This window comes from Dermochelys coriacea, chromosome 5, assembly GCF_009764565.3.
Source record: "Dermochelys coriacea isolate rDerCor1 chromosome 5, rDerCor1.pri.v4, whole genome shotgun sequence".
Lineage (NCBI taxonomy): Eukaryota > Metazoa > Chordata > Testudines > Dermochelyidae > Dermochelys > Dermochelys coriacea.
In genome coordinates, this window is record NC_050072.1 from 82,408,504 (window position 1) to 82,428,227 (window position 19,724).

The 19,724-nt window shown below is 38.2% G+C and overlaps 1 protein-coding gene across 1 annotated transcript in view; it reads right to left on the reverse strand.

Annotated features, from left to right (window-relative positions):
• FBN2 (fibrillin 2) overlaps positions 1-19,724 on the reverse strand; it is a 247,169-nt gene that overhangs the window by 17,077 nt on the left and 210,368 nt on the right. Inside the window, exons 49-61 of the mRNA XM_038402837.2 lie at positions 18,966-19,091; positions 17,582-17,734; positions 16,583-16,648; positions 16,117-16,242; positions 15,866-15,985; positions 14,501-14,623; positions 13,779-13,910; positions 11,446-11,571; positions 6,271-6,477; positions 4,453-4,578; positions 3,518-3,640; positions 1,010-1,126; positions 191-319 (exon numbers count right to left, since the gene is read on the reverse strand). Of these exons, the coding sequence (XP_038258765.1) occupies positions 191-319; positions 1,010-1,126; positions 3,518-3,640; positions 4,453-4,578; positions 6,271-6,477; positions 11,446-11,571; positions 13,779-13,910; positions 14,501-14,623; positions 15,866-15,985; positions 16,117-16,242; positions 16,583-16,648; positions 17,582-17,734; positions 18,966-19,091 (1,674 nt within the window). The remainder of the gene's footprint in view (positions 1-190; positions 320-1,009; positions 1,127-3,517; positions 3,641-4,452; positions 4,579-6,270; positions 6,478-11,445; positions 11,572-13,778; positions 13,911-14,500; positions 14,624-15,865; positions 15,986-16,116; positions 16,243-16,582; positions 16,649-17,581; positions 17,735-18,965; positions 19,092-19,724) is intronic.

The window sequence follows — 19,724 nt, forward strand, 5'->3', positions numbered from 1 at the left end:
GTGTACAACAAAACAGTAGGGTAAGTAAATTGTCGATACAAATCTTTTTTTCCTCCTTGTCTGCTCTAAGGCTAAGTACCTGATGCTGCAACTCACGCAACTATTCCATTTGACTTCAGTAGGACTACTTGTATAAGAACAAACTGCAGATTTCTGCCTTAGCAGAGAATGTATGGCTTTCAAAATTTACCTTCACAGTTTAATCCAGTAGAATCCAGAGAGAAGCCTCTCTGACACTCGCAGCTGAAACTTCCAGGAGTGTTTTGACAGATTCCTTTTGATCCACAAAGTGATGGCTGTGAACCACACTCATTGTTATCTAGAAAAAAATGCAGTGATTTTTAACAAAAAATATTTCTACAGATACAGGAGGAGAAAGAAAGTACATAAGGGACGGGTTAAGAGGTTACACATACAGGGTAAATATTCATACCTTTTTGTAGGTGTAGTTTGCACCTACTAAATTTGCCAATCTAATTACTTAATTTGCAGACTTAGAGCCATAAATATTCAAATATTTGTGCTTGTACTGTGATTCAGTCTCTGGTGCAAAATACAGGTACAGATTGGCTGAGGAAAAAGGAGCGTCTTTTGAACCTTTGACCCACTGTGTACACTACACATGAGGATAGCTTTAATTGGTAAAATATATATGCTGAAGTTTTTAAAGACATCTGTAGCTATCAAGGGAAAGAAAAAATTCTTCAATCTGTTTTTGATTTTTTTTTTTAAAGTCAGATTTTAATATTTTACCCTTGTCTTCATGTGGGTACATTTAGAATTAATATACAGTAACTCCCTACAAATAGTCACTACAAAAATGCTTATTGTAGATGCGCTTCAGATATTTTTGCTTTTCATAATTATCTGCCTTTTTGAACTATTGAGAAATAAAATAGTCTGTATATTAATAAATCTGTGGTACAAAATAAATAGGCTCATATTAAGTATTGCCCTTGTTTGATAACAAAGAGAAATGTACAGAAACTTAGTGTTAACGTGTTCTTACCAATACAAGCAGTGTGATGTTGAGTGAAGCCCGGTGGACATTTACATGTGAAGCCCCCAAGGGTGTTGACACAGAGGAACTGGCAGTTATGTTGTTTGGTTTGACATTCATCAAGATCTGAAAGTAGCAGATTTCTCTTAGTAAGACTACGTGAATAAGATGTAACCATGTTTGTTCTCTTTAAACAAGATCATCATGTGAAAGTACTTCCTTTTTAACTTAATATTAATTTCTTTATCACTTGAAGCATAAATCCATATTAATCAGGGAAGTACATGCTGGAGCAAGTTAAATAGTGTTGTCCCTGATTCTCTACTCTATTAACACCAATTTTTATCCTAGTGTAAATTTAACTTGAAGTAACAAAGTTACACATGTAGAACTAGTGAAATGAAGTGGCAAATCAGGCCTGTTAGCCACTCATTTTCTGACCATCATGCACCTCGGGTAAATTAGCATTAGCTTCCTCCTGCAATTGGAATTAGTGCAAGGCTTTTCCTGAGTCATTCTACTGTTTGTTTTTTTTCAAACCCATGAATTTGGCATTCAACTTGGTATAAAATTTATACACCACTTATACCTGACATGCAATATATACCACCTTCTATATCACACTGACTTTGGACCAAAGATTTCCCTGGGAGCTGCAGCTGTTATATCACCTCTTAGAGTTGAGGGTATTTATTAGGGCTGTAGATTAATTGCAGCTAACTCGTGTGATTAACTCAAAAAAAATTAATCAGGATTAAAACATTTAATTTCAGTTTTCATCACACTATTAAACAACAGACTACCAATTGAAATTTATTAAATATTTTGGATGTTTTTCTACATTTTCATATATATTGTATTCTGTGTTGTAATTGAAATCAAAGTGTGTATTATTTTTATTATAAATATTTGCACTGTAAAAATGATAAAAGAAATAGTATTTTTCAATTCACCTCATACAAGTACTGTAGTGCAATTTACAAATGTAGATCTTTTTGTTCAATAATAACTGCACTCAAAAACAAAACAATGTAAAACTTCAGTGCCTACAAGTCCATTCAGTCCTACTTCTTGTTCAGCCAATCAAGTTTGTTTACATTTACAGGCGATAATGCTGCCCTCTTTTGATTTACAATATCACCAGAAAGTGAGAACAGGCATTTGCATGGCAGTTTGGTAGCTAGCATTGTAAGGTCTTTATGTGCCAGATATGCTAAACATTCATGTACCCCTTCATGCTTCCATGCTGATGACACTCATTAAAAAAATCATGTGTTAATTAAATTTGTGACTAAACTCCTCAGGGGAGAATTGTATGTTCCCTGCTCTGTTTTACCCGCATTCTGCCATATATGTCATGTTATAGCAGCCTCGGATGATGATCCAGCACACGTTACTTATTTTAAGAACACTTTGACAAAACGTAAAGAAGGTACCAATGTGAGTTTTCTAAAGATAGCTACAGCACTTGACCCAAGGTTTAAGAATCTGAAGTGGCTTCCAAAATCTGAGAGGGATGAGGTGTGGAGCATGCTTTCAGAAATCTTAAAAGAGCAACCCTCTGATGCAGAAACTACAGAACACGAACCACCAAATCAGAATACTAACCAGAAAATCAACCTTTTGCTGGTGGCATCTGACTCAGATAATGAAAATGAACATGCATCAGTCCGCACTGCTTTGGATTGTTATCGAGCCTGACCTGTCATCAGCATGGATGCATGTCCCCTGGAATGGTGGTTGAAGCATGAAAGGACATATAAATCTTTAGTGCATCTATCACATAAATATCTTGCCACACCAGCTACAATAGTGCCATGAGAATGCCTGTTCTCATTTTCAGGTGACATTGTAAACAAGAAGCAGGCAGCATTATCTCCTGCAAATGTAAACAAACTTGTTTGAGCAATTGGCTGAACAAGAAATAGGACTGAGTGGACTTTCAGGTTCTAAAATTTTACATTGTTTTATTTTTGAATGCATATTTTTGAGCACAATTCTACATTTGTAAATTCAGTGGTTGCACTACATTACTTGTTTCAGAGTAGCAGCCGTGTTATTCTGTATTCCCAAAAAGAGAAGGAGTACTTGTGGCACCTTAGAGACTAACAAATTTATTTGAGCGTAAACTTTCGTGAGATACAGCTCACTTGTGAGCTACAGCTCACGAAAGCTTATGCTCAAATATATTTGTTAGTCTCTGAGGTGCCACAAGTACTCCTTCGCACTACATTACTTGTATTTTTCAATTCATGTAATACTATTTCTTGTTTTTTACAGTGCAAATGCTTGTAATCAAAAATAATTATAAAGTGAGCACTGTACACCTTGTATTCTGTGTTGTATTTGAAAATGTAGAAAACATCCACAAATATTTAATTAAATGATATTCTATTATTGTTTAACAGTGCAATTAACTGTGATTAAATTTTTTTTAATCGCTTGACAGTCCTAGTATTTATAAAATAGCCATCCCATAAAATAACAAATCTAGATGTAACTGACAACTTTTTTCACCTTTACATGTCTTTCCATCCTCTTGCAGGATGTAGCCACGGGGACATGAGCACTGGTAGCTTCCTTCTGAGTTCTTGCAGATAAAGTTGCATGGTTTTGGAGACTGGGAGCATTCATCAAGATCTAAGTAGGAGAATCAGTAATTAGTAAAAAAATATTCATTTACTTACAAGGATGCTACTGAACAGCTGCACAAATAAATCTCTAATTTTTCCAAATTATTTTCATAATTCTTTCCATGCTTCCTAATTGTCCTCTTCTTTACAGATGCAAGCTACCAATGAAGTAACCTGAGAGGGTGGATAACTGAAGCAATAGTGCATTTGCTTTGAGGATCAGCTAGAACAGTGAAACTAATTTCTAAAGACAAAGTCTCTCACTCAGGGCCACTCTGTGGTCCCTTTAGTCTTAATTAATGGTAACTTCCTGACGTGTCCTTTCGAGCAATTAATTATTAGCCTCTATGTGCTAAAAGCTTATTCCCCAAACCATGATTTCTCTGGTTAGTGGCCAGTTCAGTGGTATCTATTTCATGTTGTTGCTGAAATACCACTAGGTTAGAGGAACTGTAATATGCTAAATCAGGTCTAAAGGCTCCCTAAAAACTAAGTGTGAAGACAAAAATGTATTTTGTGAAGAGAGGAAGAGAGAATTTTTGTATTCTGAGACTTTAAAGAATTGACCTGGGAATTTCACTAAGAAAATAAACATTTTATTTTTTTAAAAAATCTGTTGGATTAGCAAAAATACTAGACATTACAGTAAGAAGAAAAGGAGTACTTGTGGCACCTTAGAGACTAACAAATTTATTAGAGCATATGTTCTAATAAATTTGTTAGTCTCTAAGGTGCCACAAGTACTCCTTTTCTTTTTGCGAATACATACTAATGCTGCTGCTGCTACTCTGAAACCAGACATTACAGTGATAACCTTACCCACACAGGATGTCCCACTTATTTCAGTGGTGTAGCCAACTTTACAAAAGCATCTGAAGGAACCCATTGTGTTGATGCATTGGCCATTTCTACACAGGTTTGGCATGACCTTACATTCATCAATATCTGGAGAGGAAATATACAATGTCACCTTTTAAAATATGATTAAGCAGAAGCTCATTAGTATCACATATGAATGTAGCTCTACAGTCTAATTCAATCTAGAAACATCTAATTTTTAAAACCAAGCTCATTTCCCCCCCCCTTTTTTTTTAAATTCTCTCATTTGCCTTTTTTGAGAGCTGATAAAATGATCTTGTTCTCAGTGATAAACTCCAGCTTGCTGACCCTGATGGAATTACAGGACATTGAAACAGTACTGGGTGTATACAGATTCCATTTTTTACCCTAATATTCTACCAACTTGTCCACCAACACGCTTCTACTACAAACTCCTATTTCCTTACTTTGTCATTAGAGATGGGCCCAATCCAATACCCTTCATATTTTTGTTAAATATTTTGTTCTACATCTGGATCTGAACTCTGTAATTGGTCCAGCCTAATTCTCTTGCTGATATACTGAGAAACCAAGGTCCAGTTCTGCAAACTTAATTTACACAATGTCTATATTTAATAGAAGTGAATTTTCTTTGGTTTGACTTTCTTTTAACATAATCTAATCATAAGAATTAAAAACACATTTATGCTTTTTTTGTAGAAATATGAAGAAATATGCAGATCATACAATGAAACTATTGTGTAGCTACAGGTTTCAGTTGTTGATGCCTTTTGGCTCATGTGTATGTACCTTTTGTAGCATGTAACAGCTTCTAGACCAGGGTGGGCAATAATTTTTGTAGGGGGGGCCACTCCATGAATTTTGGTAAGTTGTCATTGGCTGCACATTTCTACTATATTAATGGAGTAGGTTCAGGATCTGGGAGGGAGTATGGGTGCAGGAGGAGCTCCGGGGTGGTGCAGGAGACAGTGAGGGGTGTGGACTCTGGGAGGGAGTTTGGTGTAGGAGGGGGTTCTGACCTGGGGCGGGGGGGCTGGGGTGGGGGGGGTGCGAGGTGCAGGCTCCGGCCAGGAGGCGCTTACCACAGGCATCTCCAAGCCGGCAGCACAGTGGGGTGCTCCCAGAAGCAGCAGGCTGCTACTGGCACTTTCTGTGTGCCCCTTGCGGTGGGGGAGCGGGTCTCTATATGTTGTCTGCCTGCAAGCACCACCTCTGCAGCTCCCATTAGAGCTGTGAGGATGGTGCTGGGAGCAACACATGGAGCCTTCTCCTCCTCCGTGCTAGGGGCACGCAAGGACATGCTAGCAGCAGCCTGCCGCTTCCAGGACCAGTGTGGGACCACAGCAGGCAGGCAGCCTGCCTGAGCGCCTCGCTGTGCCGTGGGACTTTTAGCGGTCCGGACTCGAGATCGCAAGGGGGCAGAGAAGGCTGGATAGAAATGTTAGACGGGCTGGATCTGAGCCGCGGGACATATTTTGACCACCCCTGTTTTTGACAGCTTTTAGCCTTTCAGTTTATTGGTCACCGTCTCCTGCTTTAGGTCTCAATCCTGCAAATCCTTGCTTTTGTGAATATTCCCACAGCAGGCACCAGGTAAGGATTTGTAGGTGCTGCCCATTGAAAAGCATATGAAATAAATTATTATTGAATGTATAGAAAATACCAAGCTGAGCAATTTTGCAGTAAACTTCAGAAATGCTGGTAACTTCAGCTAAATATCTCAGAGATTTAAGACAGCATGTTACTTTCTGTGTTATCTTTGTCTATTTCCTCTCCTCTACCTTTTCCCACAATTACCTCTTCCATCTGTTGTATATCCTGGTCCATGTGGACACAGTTTCTTATATTGGGTGGTTCCTGGCAGTGGACAAAGTTCACACTGGTTACCCCAGCCTCGCCCTCCATCACAGCAGCACTCTGACTTGGTGACAAGGTTACGGCTACTGGAAGCCATCTGGCACATTGTCTGTAAAACTTCAGCAAAGCAGAATCCTTGGCGGTTATCTGAAAGGAGAGAGTGTAGGGGTCAAGAAAGAATGTGAGCTGGATGTGTATTAAACAGGAAGTCTCACTGATACTATTATGGTCCATTATTGTTACATATGAATGCTTTTAAAAGTGAACTAGAAAAGATAATTGCAGTGAGCCCAGATTTATGTGCTGAGTGACTCTGATAGCAACCAGTCTTTGGGGAGCATTTAGCAAATTAATATGGTTTATCTTACCTTACCCTAAAAATACTTTGACAATCTACTGCTCTTAAAGGGTTGCTAGGGCTCCCCTAAGTGAGTCAGTGGTTACATGAGACCTGGTATCAGTTATGTCTTAGAATAATACACCCTGGAGCATCCCCCAGTGAACCTGGCAGAGCAGCTCACTTGTGTGAATGATAAAATAAACTGGCAAACTTAAGTGTAAACATGGACTTAGCATGCTAAATATCCCCCCAATTAGCATAATTTTTTACACAGAGGATACTGACACTAGTAATAGGTCCAGTGTCTGACTGATTTGTTAGTTAAAATGGACTGGATTTCCTTATTGCAGGCTGTTCTCTGAAAGTAGCTCTTTCACTGGCAAAATATTTCCTTTCATAGTAAAAATCAGGTGTATTTTACTAAAAGTGATACACCATGGATCATATGCATTTCTGGATTGTCACTGGCTTGTGGAAGCATAGTATCCCCATCCTACCCCTAAGCAGTGTAAGAAAATCCACCAGGAGAGACGTTTAGGAAGCAGAGCACATTTTAACTTGTTCTCTGCTGGGGAACCCCAAAAGACACAGGGCTAAACTGATTCAGATGAATGGTTTCTGCTGGTGGGGCACTACTCAAATCTTACATTTGTTCTGTTAGTTACTCTGAGGGAGGACAGGTGCCAGCAAATTGTCTGATCATCGTCTGTGCAAATCTACTGAAGAATAGAATCAGCAGGTACAAAGAGCTATACCTTACACTTCCCTGCATAAGTTAGGGTTTTTTTAGATATGCCTTTATTGTTCCCCTTAATTTGAACCACCAGCTATAATTACACAGTGATATTAAATGGTCTTTTCATTAAAAATATAACCTGTAATGCAGCAAATTTAGAGAGATTAACAAGATCCAATTTGGTTGGAAGAGAATTATTTATGTAAACATAGTGTATCTAGTTAGTTAAGAGAGGTTCCTGACTTAAAGCTTTTGCATTTCACTGTTTTAAAGAGGGACCTACAAATCTTTATTAAGGAAATTAGGTAACTAATTGTGATATCCCAGCATACATCATGTGGTGAAGTCGTAGCTACCATGGAACACTGCTAGAAGGTGGACCTGAGTCATGGAATAAAGTCTGTGCTGAGCAGCAGATTTTAGTGTGGGGTATAATTTGAAAAGTAAAGTATTTATATATTTTACTATTACTTCAGTCCTTTAGGGAATTACTTTATAGCCTTTACCTAATAGCCCCATATACATCAATTGTTTAAAGGAGAAAGGGATTTTTTAATTACTTTATGAAAACTGGCTTTAATAATTGTAGCTATACAGAAATTTTTTCAGAAACCCGTAAACAACTTATGAGCCTAACTACTAGTGGGTTTCAATGGGATTTAGGCTCCTAAGTCATTTAGGTGCTTTTGAAATTTTTTTACCCATAGTCATCTAACTAAATTTACTAAAGACAAGCAATCATTGCACTGTTTTTCCCCCACATAATTTTATTACAGTCCACATTTAGCTATCTTGAAATCTTACCGGGTTTCAGTCAGTCCAAAAAACTGTACAGAAGACAATAAAGTCAAGTGCAGTTACATTGATTAAAGCCTATGGCTATCAATTTTAATTCTGTTTATGCTTAACTAATTAAATATCAGTAAAACTTTATACCTGTGACTGAATTTTCCTACTGTGGAGCCATACTCTGAAAATGTCAATATGATTCACTTTCTTCTATATTCTAACTAAGAAATAACTGAAGTCAACTACTGCTCTTCTAAATAGGTGTATTGTGCAAGAAATGTTGAAAGCTAGAGCTCATTGAGTACATTCTGACCTGTAGTTCATACAAAGCTTTGATTCATACTTAAACTAAATGGAACTCTGACACAAGATTGCACAATCTGATCAGCAAATGTATTGGGCTTTAATTATAAAGAAATACCCAGCACAATGCGTTCAGTGATACCATGACCCTAAAAGCACTGAATGGAAACAGCATCAAGAACACTCTCCCAAAATGTAGTTTTTGAAAATATCTGTTCATATATTTAATTCAAAAGAGCAGTGTATTTCCTTGGGATTGATGTTTGACAGTGATTAATAGCCTGAGCCATCTTCCTTCCATTTGGCTACTAATCAAGTTTGGGAAACACTGCTCTAGTAGAAAGCGTATCCTGGCAAGGGCTTCCGTCATCATGTGTTTTTTCTTGTTTCTTACTAACTAGCCATCCAAGCAGAGATGCACATATGCCTTCTTTTTTCTAGTCTGCTACCAGCGCCTTCATTTTAATGCCAGGTTAAATGGGGGAGCCTGATACTGATGATGTCATGAACTACAGAGATCACTGATCTGATATGTTGAGCAAAGGTCTCTATATTCTCAATGCAAATTTCAAGTACTTATGCTAATTGGATGCAAATTTAGTGACAGGGCTAGCGTCACAAAGGGGTTTAGGCATCTAACTGCTACTTTAGGTGCCTAAATCCCAAAGTTAGATCATTAATCCCCCCCCCCTTCCCCCTCAGCTGCTATCTAGCCCTATAGGCTCCTTAAGTCCCTAGACATTGTTTCCATTGACAGACACCTCAAGTGCCTACATTTCTGCTGCTGGGCATGCACAAAGCCACCTGAGTCCTAATGCCTAGCACCTCAACGCCTAAGCCCCAGTGGGAGTCACAAACTAGGCATTCCCCTGCCTGCCTAATCCTCAAGGCTCGATCCAGTAGGTATGCTGTGAGGAGGGTGGTGGTGGTCCAGTAAATATTCACTGGAGTAGGGAGTTGAACCCAGGTCTTCTCCCATCTCAGGTGAGTGCCCTAACAGGAGAGTTGGAGAAGAGACCTATCCCAGAGTATCCCATTGTGAGGGCACTCTCCTAGGAGGTGGGGCACAAGCCCTTCTCCACACCAGGCAGAACGGGAGTTTGAATCTAGGTCTCAGACATTCTGGTGAGTGCCCTACCCACTGGCAATAACTGACTAAAAGCACCACCACATACCCTCCTCTATCTCAGGCACCTAAGCCAGGTCAGCCCTAAATCCAGGAGAGAGTTTACAGCTGAAATCCCAATTGGAGGGAGGCACCTCCTGCTTAAGCATCTAACTCTCTTTGAGGGGCAGGGCTTAGGCCACATCCCTCTCATCAGCATATCATATTGGCTAGTTAATGGGGGACTCTGCTCTAACTTTTCCCATGCGTAGTGAAGACAGCCTAAGTGAGAGCGGCAGATTCCATTAGGCAGCAGGGTGCCTAACAGTCAGATGTGGCAGCACCTAGTCTTAGTCCCCTCTTTAGCTAGCCTGGAATCTTCCTGTGTAGGATGGGGAAGGAGGAATATCAGTCCACCCGTTCAACCAGTCATGATGCTGATGGTGGTTGTGTCAATGCTGAAGATCTGCTCGTAGGTTTAGAACAGGGACTTAAATTATCACTGCAACTACATTTGGATGAAGATGTTTCCCTTGAAAATGTTTCACAAGCAGGATCATGAAACCCAGTTTCATTCAGTGGCACATTTACTCTTGAAAACTGATTTTCTACATTTTTTGGAGGAGCATAAATCCTTATATCTCAACAATTCTTGACAATCATTGTAGTTTGCTTTAGAAGAATTATCTGTTTCATTACTTCAGTTCATTCAATTGCTTTTTTCCCCCTATCATTTCTTAAAATGTTAAGCATTTTGAATCAGATAAATTCATACACTGATGTCTGGTAATACCAAAGTATTAAACAATAACCAGTTGTTTGCTCTGTTGAATGGTAACTTTCATGTTTACTAGTTAAAATGAGAAACCCCTTTGTGAGTTCAACACTATGAAGACAGGAAAAAATGCAAGCTATTATCAGATGCCCTGCTATCTTCCAGAAGTTACTAGAATCTAACAAACTAAGCCCCTGACAGTCAACAACTTTAGTCACTCTCTTTCTTCAGCATGCAATAACAACGTCATCAACCACTCCTGCCCCTCTCCCCCGTTATCAGTGACTGCATTCATTTGCCTTCCTCTTTAGATTATTAGACTATCCTAAAACTTTCTTATTGTTTCCAAGCAGGCATAAGATCCTTCAAGTTTGCATCACCTCCCTTTTAATAGTTTAGAATTTATTTAAAATGTTCATTTACAGACTGAAATTAGAACCTATGACATATGGAATTTTGCCAGTAACATTTCCTGTCCTTGCTTTAAATGTTCATACTATAATAATCTCCATTTAGCAAAACAGTGAGTTAGGAAAAAACTGATCAAAATAGTTACTCAAAAGTAATGGCTTGTACATATTTTTTTTTACACACAACTGTACAGTAGAACAGATCTAACATTCAAATTCTGTATCAGCAGTATCTGGCTCATAAATGGAATAATTAGAAATATCTTGCTGTTAATGTGAGATTTGTTATTTAACATCGCATATAGGGTAAGCCAGGCTGATGCTAAACTATTTTCCTTTGGCATGAAACCACCATTGATATCATTTTTCTTGGCTGTTAATTATCATTTTTTCCAGAAATAAAATAAATCATTGTTTTCTCTTTGAAAACTCAATTTATCTTAATACTCAAAACCAGATCAAGGATCATTATTTAATTTGTTATACACACAGCCAAGAGGGTGTCTGCATTATTGTGTCTCAGGATCTGCATTATTGGTAAAAATCTTAGCAAGCAGTGCTTTTATTTTTTTATTTAAATATTCCACCTCCATTTTATTGCTCAGAGTTTATACTTTTTCATGTAATGGGAAATGTATGCCAAGGAAATCAACTTACCAAGGCACTCAGTGCCTGATGGGCTTGACTGGAATCCTTCATTACATTCACACCTGTAGCTTCCAATAATGTTCACACAGCGACCATTTTCACAGATACCTGGCTTGGTACGGCATTCATTTTCATCTTTACAAAAATATCACACATATACACACAATAAATGTGGTTTAAAACTTATCTGAATTGACAGACTAAAAACCTGTTTGTCAGAGTTACTTACTCAGCAGGCAAAAAAAATTCAAACATTTTGGTAACTAATATATTTATATGGTCAAAAGACAGCTGAGTAAGCCTCCAAAAGCTGATGTTCACTCTTCTGTTGAGAACTCAGCACACTATGTGCTTTGAAGAAGGTATGGAAAAATATAGCAACTTAGAAAGATAAACCTTGTCAATTTTCTAAAAGTAAGTTTTTAATGAACCATGACATAAGCCAACTGCACTACAGCTTTGTCTAGCAATTAGCATTAAAATGAAATTTAATACACTAATGAATAGAGTCATTCAAAATAAAATAGTGAGAGCCATTAAGAAATAGAAAGTTAGAGTATGTCACATGACCACGATTCTATAAAATATGCCTGTTCAGGAAGGGCACCTAAGCACATGCTTAAGTCAGTAAGAACTAAGTATGTGCTTAGGCGCCTTTTCTAAAATATAATCCCAAAATGGTTGCTCCTTCCTTTTCCCATATTAGCTTGCAAAAAACAAATTGATACCATAATTTCCATAGGTGTTTAAAAGAACACTGGAAGGTTTGGCTACTCAGGGCAAAACAGACGTAGGTTTGAATCCAACAGTCATCTCTCTCATAAAGGCACAATTCTTGATATTTTTACTAGCAAATAGACTGATGCTTTATGATTAAAGAAGACTGTTTTCCTTGAATGCACAATAAAATACGAAGAATTCTGTAAGGAGAGATTTTACCAGGATGGATGTTTAAGAGAACTAAAAAATTACTATTTTTTTTAAACTTGGAGATAAATTCCAGTATTTTTTGTCGACACAGAAAGCTTCAGAATGGTCAATGAAGCAACACTACAAGGGAAAAATTCTGATTCCAGACACAGCAGCACTTGGTAAGATCTATCTATTTTCCCTCTAAACAAATTACAGTAATGGTCAAGGGAAGCTGTTTGCCTATTCATCTTAAGATGAGAAAATTATTCTGAATTGTGGTGGTTTTTAATTTCTATGAAATCTTTGCTGATGATGGCTGGAATAAAATGTTCGTATTTTGCTCTAGAGTGTTACCCCTTAACTCTGAAAAAGCTGGATACATAAAATATAATTTCTCTACTATTAATGCAGATTTTTGCAAATATATAATTTCTTATTTACCTACAATAATTATTCTACTTTTATTATTCATATTTAGAGAACTATCAAAAGAGATGCCTTTTGGCTAACTAATTAAAGCCTTTCATGGGTAGTCAGAATAATTTTAAGACTTAATTCTTACAACCCTATGCACCGAAAGCAAAGGTGGGCCACACAAAAATAGACTTAAGGGCCAAATTCAGCAACACTTATTTATGGTGAGTCGTCCCAAGCTCACTGGGACTTCTAGTGTAAGAATTACTCACTGTAAAGATTAGAGAATCAAGCCCTAAAATAAGGAAAGACTGGATGGAACAGGGTTAGAGTAGACTTGTCAAGTGGAAGGTTCAAGAGTGTGTATTGTGTCTCCATCCTCATGAACAGATGTTTGGGTATATGTAGCTGAGCACAGATGCAATCCGTACTTCTGTTTTTGTGCCTACAAAATATTACAGATGCAATTCTGAGTAGTTGTGCCTCTAATTACTTCATCTAAACCATAGTCAAGTAGCAAAGAGTGTAATTAATGAGCACCTAGCTGCCATTTATGACTTTGGAGGTCTCCCTGTTAGCATACAATTCAATAATTCACAATTTTAGCAGGATGTTTGGATGGGTAAAATTGTGCAAAAAATTATCCCCTTTAGTGTTTCAATGCAGAAAACAACCAAGTCACAAAAGGATAATAATATCCCTCAAAGAGTTGGCTTTTTCCAAAAGATAACCAGAGTTGGCTCAAAGTCAGAGTAACAACTTTACACCAATACTCCAGTGTCAAGCAGTATAACAGAGTAAATTTTCTGAATCTCTTTGTATTTAAAAATTTCCACCTGTGGACTGTGAGAGAAATATGATTCTGGTTATCTCAATTACTTTCCAAAGAAATATATAATTCTGACACCTAACCATAGTATGCTCCGACTAGTTATTTTCCAAATGTACTTGTATATTACAAATTTTTCATTTTAATATTGGAGCAATATATGAAGTGTTCCCTTCCCAAATCTTACCCATGCAGCCTTCTCCATCAGGTCTACGTGTCATTCCAGGAGGGCAGATACACATAAAGGTGCCAATCAAGTTTTTGCACATCATGCCTCTTGATTCACAGTCATGGAGACCTTCAACACATTCATCCAGGTCTGAAAAAAAAAATGTAGTATATGTTGTATTTCAAATAAAGACCTAGTATGAATGCTTTCTTGTAGTTTCAATTGTAGAAAACAACTAGTATTTGTTGTTCAGAAAGTATAATTTTTATTTTTCTTCTTAACCCCAAACTATTTTTATTAAGAGTAAATGAGGTGACAGGCTACTTGTGGGGGGAGGGCGGGGGAGGGAGAGGCATGTGAGTACTGCAATTAATCAAAAGCCCTTGTAATTTGCATAAAATTAAGCAAATAGTAGCTACCTTCATCTTTAACACTGTTACAGTATAACCCACAGAGAGGACATCTTCCAGCATGAAATGCTCCATCTTGATCTAATTTTTTGTGACAAGTGGAGACAACAAGGCCCACCAGGTGATATTCTGTCTTGGACACAATGCTGAGTGTATCAATTTGGTGCATCATATGGTAGGTCCTGCTGCAATATTTTATTAAAAAGGCTGGATACAGGATGCACTGAAGAAAAACTTTTGACCGTACTTTGTCTATTACTGGTAACAGGCATTGGGAAAAATTACATTTCAATAGCCATTACTTTCTAAAACGTTTTTAAAGTTAATTACCTTTGCACATCTTTTGGTCTTCTCTCAGTTCATAGCCAACCGGACAGGTGCATTCATAGAAACCGTAAGTGTTGATACACCGAAAAGCACACAGCAAAGGGTTCTGAGCACACTCGTTTATGTCTGAATAGTAAGGAAAAGGGAGACTGAATGCTATGTTCCAGCTTAATTGTAATAGCACCACTAGAACTTTCTTTATACCCGTATTTTCTGTATTTACCATCTAAAAAGAGTTAGAAATCAATGCTTCATTCTGGGAATTTTTTTGTGCATTTCTGAGGCAGCATAAACAAAACATAAATGTGTCCAGGGTATCCTCATATATATTGCATTTTATAACATATACACTTCTAAAACCACCTTTAAGGTTAGAGTTGTAGGTGTTTTTGTATTTTGTTTTGTTTTTTGGTTGGGATTTTACTACATGGAACTATTTACAATAGACAGTCTTTTCAAGGATGTGATAAGCCAGCATTTCCCAAGCTTCTGAAAGCTGAATCCCTATTCAGGGAAATAAACTAATCATGCCCTCCTTCAAACCCACCATGTGTTGTTAAAGGCCTATCCAAAATGTATAGATCTTCATAAAATGATCCTCTCTCTGCTTTCTTACATGTTTTGTTGAGCAGTGAAATAGTTAATGTTGACAAGTAAAGTATTATTAGTGGCATTTGACTTGGCACCCATTGAAATAAATGGGGCAAGTCACACTCCAAAGTGGTTGTGTCAGGTTCTCTGTAAACTCAGGCAAACACTTTTGAACCAATTACACTCTGGTCACATTTCCAAGGTTTTCTTTGCAACCATAACAGCTAGACTCTTATTTTCAAATGAAAGCTGAGACTCTGGAGAACAGTTGAGTAGCCTATCTATGTCCCTTCTCTCCCTCCATCTCTGCAGGCCACACCCTAAAATTTGGGAAAAACTAACAAGCAGCATATTTGACTAATAAAATGAACACACTTCTGCATTCACATGCCACATTAATGGCCGTTACAATGTATTGATGAGGAAATTTAAGATGTTCAGTTATTCTTAGAAATACTTCTATCAGGCAACATATTTCTCTAGAGCTGGGTGAGGAGAAAACTTTTCCTTCAAACGGAATGTTAGCAGGGTTACACTGCACCACACACTAGCTAGGTCATGAAAAGTGTTATTTTTGCAACATTTTCTTTTTCAGAACCCTAGACTTTATTTTTCATTGGCATATTTCAAGAGGAAAGATTCCTTTTAACTTATAACTTTGACTTTGTAATAAAAACCCAATACACACACTACGATAGCGCAAACGCTGGATGGAAAATAGAATACTTTAAATATAAGAGAAAAAGAGGAGGTAAAATGGAGGAAATCATGATTTACCTTCACAATTCATCATTGGGCCTGGCTCAAACCCTTCATGACAGTTACATTCAAAACTACCAATCACATTAGTGCATGTGCCATTTCCACATGGATTGCCAATCGAACATTCATCAGTATCTAGGATGAAATAAGTAAAACACAAACTTCAGAGAACTGGAACACAGGCTAAATGGTATTTTAAGTTTATGAACTTTAAGTATTGTTATCCTTGCAATGTACAGTCTGCCTAATGTAGAATCAGTACTTACCTACACAGTGCACTCCAGTGTAATCTAAGTTGTATCCCATTGGGCACTCACAGCGGAATGATCCGTCAGTGTTGATACAATGACCATTTGAACAAATGCCTGGGCTCTCAAGACATTCATTGACATCTGAAAAATAGAAAACCATGTAAACTATTATCTTTCAGCTGTCAAACTCAACTATTTTTATATTAAATATTATATTTCTAATGAAAAGCAGGAAATGACCAAAAAGTAAGCATCTTGTTCTATATGCCTTGGGCCAAAATATAACTATGCAGTTTCAAAAATAGAATACATCTTGTAAGCTTTCTCAGTGCTCCAAAACTTCTTTCACCCTTGAGAACAAAACAAAAAACACAAAATAAAAAAAAGCTTTACCAGAAAGAACAAAACAGCATTACTCAACAGCACCTCACTTAACTGGGAATTAAAGATTTTCTAAGCAGTGTCAGAAATAAAGCAATACCTTCCCGTGTATCATCAATCCCAGGGATGGTTCCGTGGCCGTAGGGACACAAATCCTGGAAAGCAACTGTATAGGAACATTTTAAACAATTGTAAACAAACATGCTAAATGGATGGAAGTGATCAAAACCATTAAGGCAGCTGAATTTAATTAACACCAATGAAGAAGAGCGTGTTCTGGATAGCTATTCTTACCATATATTTTCCCTGTTATTGAGTTGCATTTTTCCCTTCTTGCTAGTTTCAACTGCAACATCCTTTACTAGTATTAAGCCTGAGTAATTGTGTCAGAGTCTATAGAGCAGCTTTCTTAGCTAGGGTTACCATATTTGAACATTCAAAAAAGAGGACATTCCATGGGGGGGGGGGGAATTTTGCTCGTGCCCCACCATCCCTGGCCTTGCCCCAACTCCACCCCTACCCGCCCTCATTCCAACCCCTTCCCCAAAGTCTCCACCCCCTCCTCCAAATCCCCGGCCCCGCCTCCTCCCCTGAGTGCGCCACGTTCCCCCTCCTCCCCGCTACACGAAACAGCTGTTTCGCAGCGCAAGCACTGGAAGCTAGGGGGAAAAAGTGGGCACTCTCTCGAGTGATCAAAATTCACTTTCTTTCTTGAATGATCAACTCTTCTTTGGGGAAAAATAATAATGGCAAAATCCTGGACGTTTTTAGATATTTAAAAATTCCTCACGGATGGTGATTTAAGAACCAAAAAGCTGGACGTGTCTGGGAAAATACAGATGTATGGTAACCCTATCTTAGCACATAATCATTTAATGCTTCTCCTTCAGTTTGTTTAGTGTAAACCAAACAGTAGGGTAACAAAACAAATGCCAGTGACAGCTTTAGTGTTTCTGGGCCCTAAGCCACATTTTGCCTTTCCCCCTGTCCCAAAGCAACAAGAACTACTGCAGGAGGCTAATTTACAGCTGTGCAGAGGCACTATTTTGACTTTACATTTCAGTCTTTTCCTACACGTATTATAAACCATGATGTATACCTTCTTCTTCCTTGGGGCAGAGCTCACAAGGGTCACCCCATCCCTCTCCTGGCATCTTACTGCAGCAACATTTTGCCTTGGTGGTGTTGAAAGCCTTTGGGACAGAGCATTTCCCATTTTCAAAGTTAGTGAAACAGAAGCTCTGCCGGGTATCTAGAAAAACAAACAAACAAAAAAAGCAACAATAATAAGCTAGGTATGTAAAAAACCTACACATTCTATATGACAGACTCCTGCTGATTAGAGAAAAATGTATCTGAAAATGAAAGGGATAATTCTAGGCCTGAGTTTTCACCATTATTTTAGGGAATACATCTCCCACCCAGACAACAGGATACAAACCCTTTTATCCACAACTGCTGTCTGCTGCATTCAGTGTTGAAGTGAGGACTAAGGGCTTGTCTATACCTGAAATACTACAGCGGTGCCAGTGTAGTGCTGCAGCTGTGTCGCTGTAGCATGTCAGTGTAGATACTACCTACACTGAGGGGAGGGATTTTCCCATCGTCGTAGGTAATCTACCTCTTCGAGAGGCAGTAGCTAGGGTCAATGGAAGAATTTTTCCATAGACCTAGCACTGTCTATAATGGGGGTTAGGTTGGCTTAATTACGCCCTTCAGAGATGTGGATTTTTCACACCCCTGAGCAACATTGCTGAGTCAACCTAACATTTTACTCTATACCAGGTCTAAGACTTTCTTGCACATTATTCACCCTCTGCAGAACAGCAGGGACCATCATTACACAGGCAAAAAATACCTCCACTCCTGCCTTTACAAATGACAGCTCCTCAAAGCCCCAGACTTGGCCAGCCTGGGGAACAAGGAACTGAGCTCCAGACTCAAATGTAGTTTTTCTTCAAGTAAAGTCGTATTTTTGGAGTACACAAAGAAAAGGATTTCTTGCAACATTTGAAGGCAAGTTTCCTGTCATGCCGAGCATTTGCTGGATGCAGCAGAGCATGGTGCTCAGGGGTTGTGGGGAGAAAGGTGTAGAAGCTCATACACTGTGCCTCCCATGCTATTTATAACCACAAAGGGAGCTCATCTGGGCAGGGAATCCACCCTTAAAAGAACCAATGAGTTCTTTAGTTTTATAAAAAGGATTAAAGGGCACAGTGGCTGTTGGTTGTATTGCTAAGTTGTACTAGAAGGTAAGAGAGATTTATTGTCTTCTGTAGAGCATGGCGCACCGCGTGACAAATATTTATTTTACTGGGAGGACCTAATCAATTTAGTTTTAACATAATAAATTTGTAATAAGAGCATGACATGGCTACAATCCTGACAACCAGTGGGAGGTTACTAAAGAGTCCCTACTCTTCTTGCAAAGTTTCTGTTAATTATTACGGTCAGTGATAACATGCTTTAACCCTGCATCTTACCAAAACACCTTCGTCCATTGTCAGACAGCACAAAGCCTATGGGACAGATGCATTGAAAGCCTCCTGGAGTATTAGTGCAGGAGCCAAAGAGACAGATGTTGGGGTCTTCATTGCACTCATCAATATCTGCAAAATAATAGGAGAAAAGATTCATCATTAGCCCACCTGGCATCAATTTTATTTATTTCTTTGATATCTGAAAAGATTTGACTCAGCCACTCTCAGTACTCTGTTCAAGCAGCAAAACAGACACATTAAAGCTCCCTCTTCTTTCCTTTTTAAAATAGTGATTGAAATGTGAAATTTTCCACTTGTTTATTGGTTTTCATTATCCCGTACAGTTCTAACAGCGTCTGCTTTTTGTCTTCTGAATATGTATCCTTCCTGTGCCATCAGACATCACTTTGGGCATGTCTTATTGATACTATAAACGTTAAATGTTTTCAAACCACAATGGGAGCAGATATTTTAGGACAAGGGGGGAAAAGATTCTTTGGAAACATGAAACAAAGAAAAGTTTTAAAAAGGTGTTGTTTTTCCAAGTTCTGAGTGAGTCTAAACCTGAAACTGCATTCTAAATGTTCTTGCCCGACTTCAGAAAGAATGGAGCCCTCATGGCTCATGCACACATTAATATTTACGAATGTTTTCTGAAGCCACTATTGATTTGTAGTATATACAAATGTTTCTTTTACTTCTTTCCTTCACTTTCAATCACTTTTTAAAAAAAACACACCACAACTAGGTATGTTTAAATGT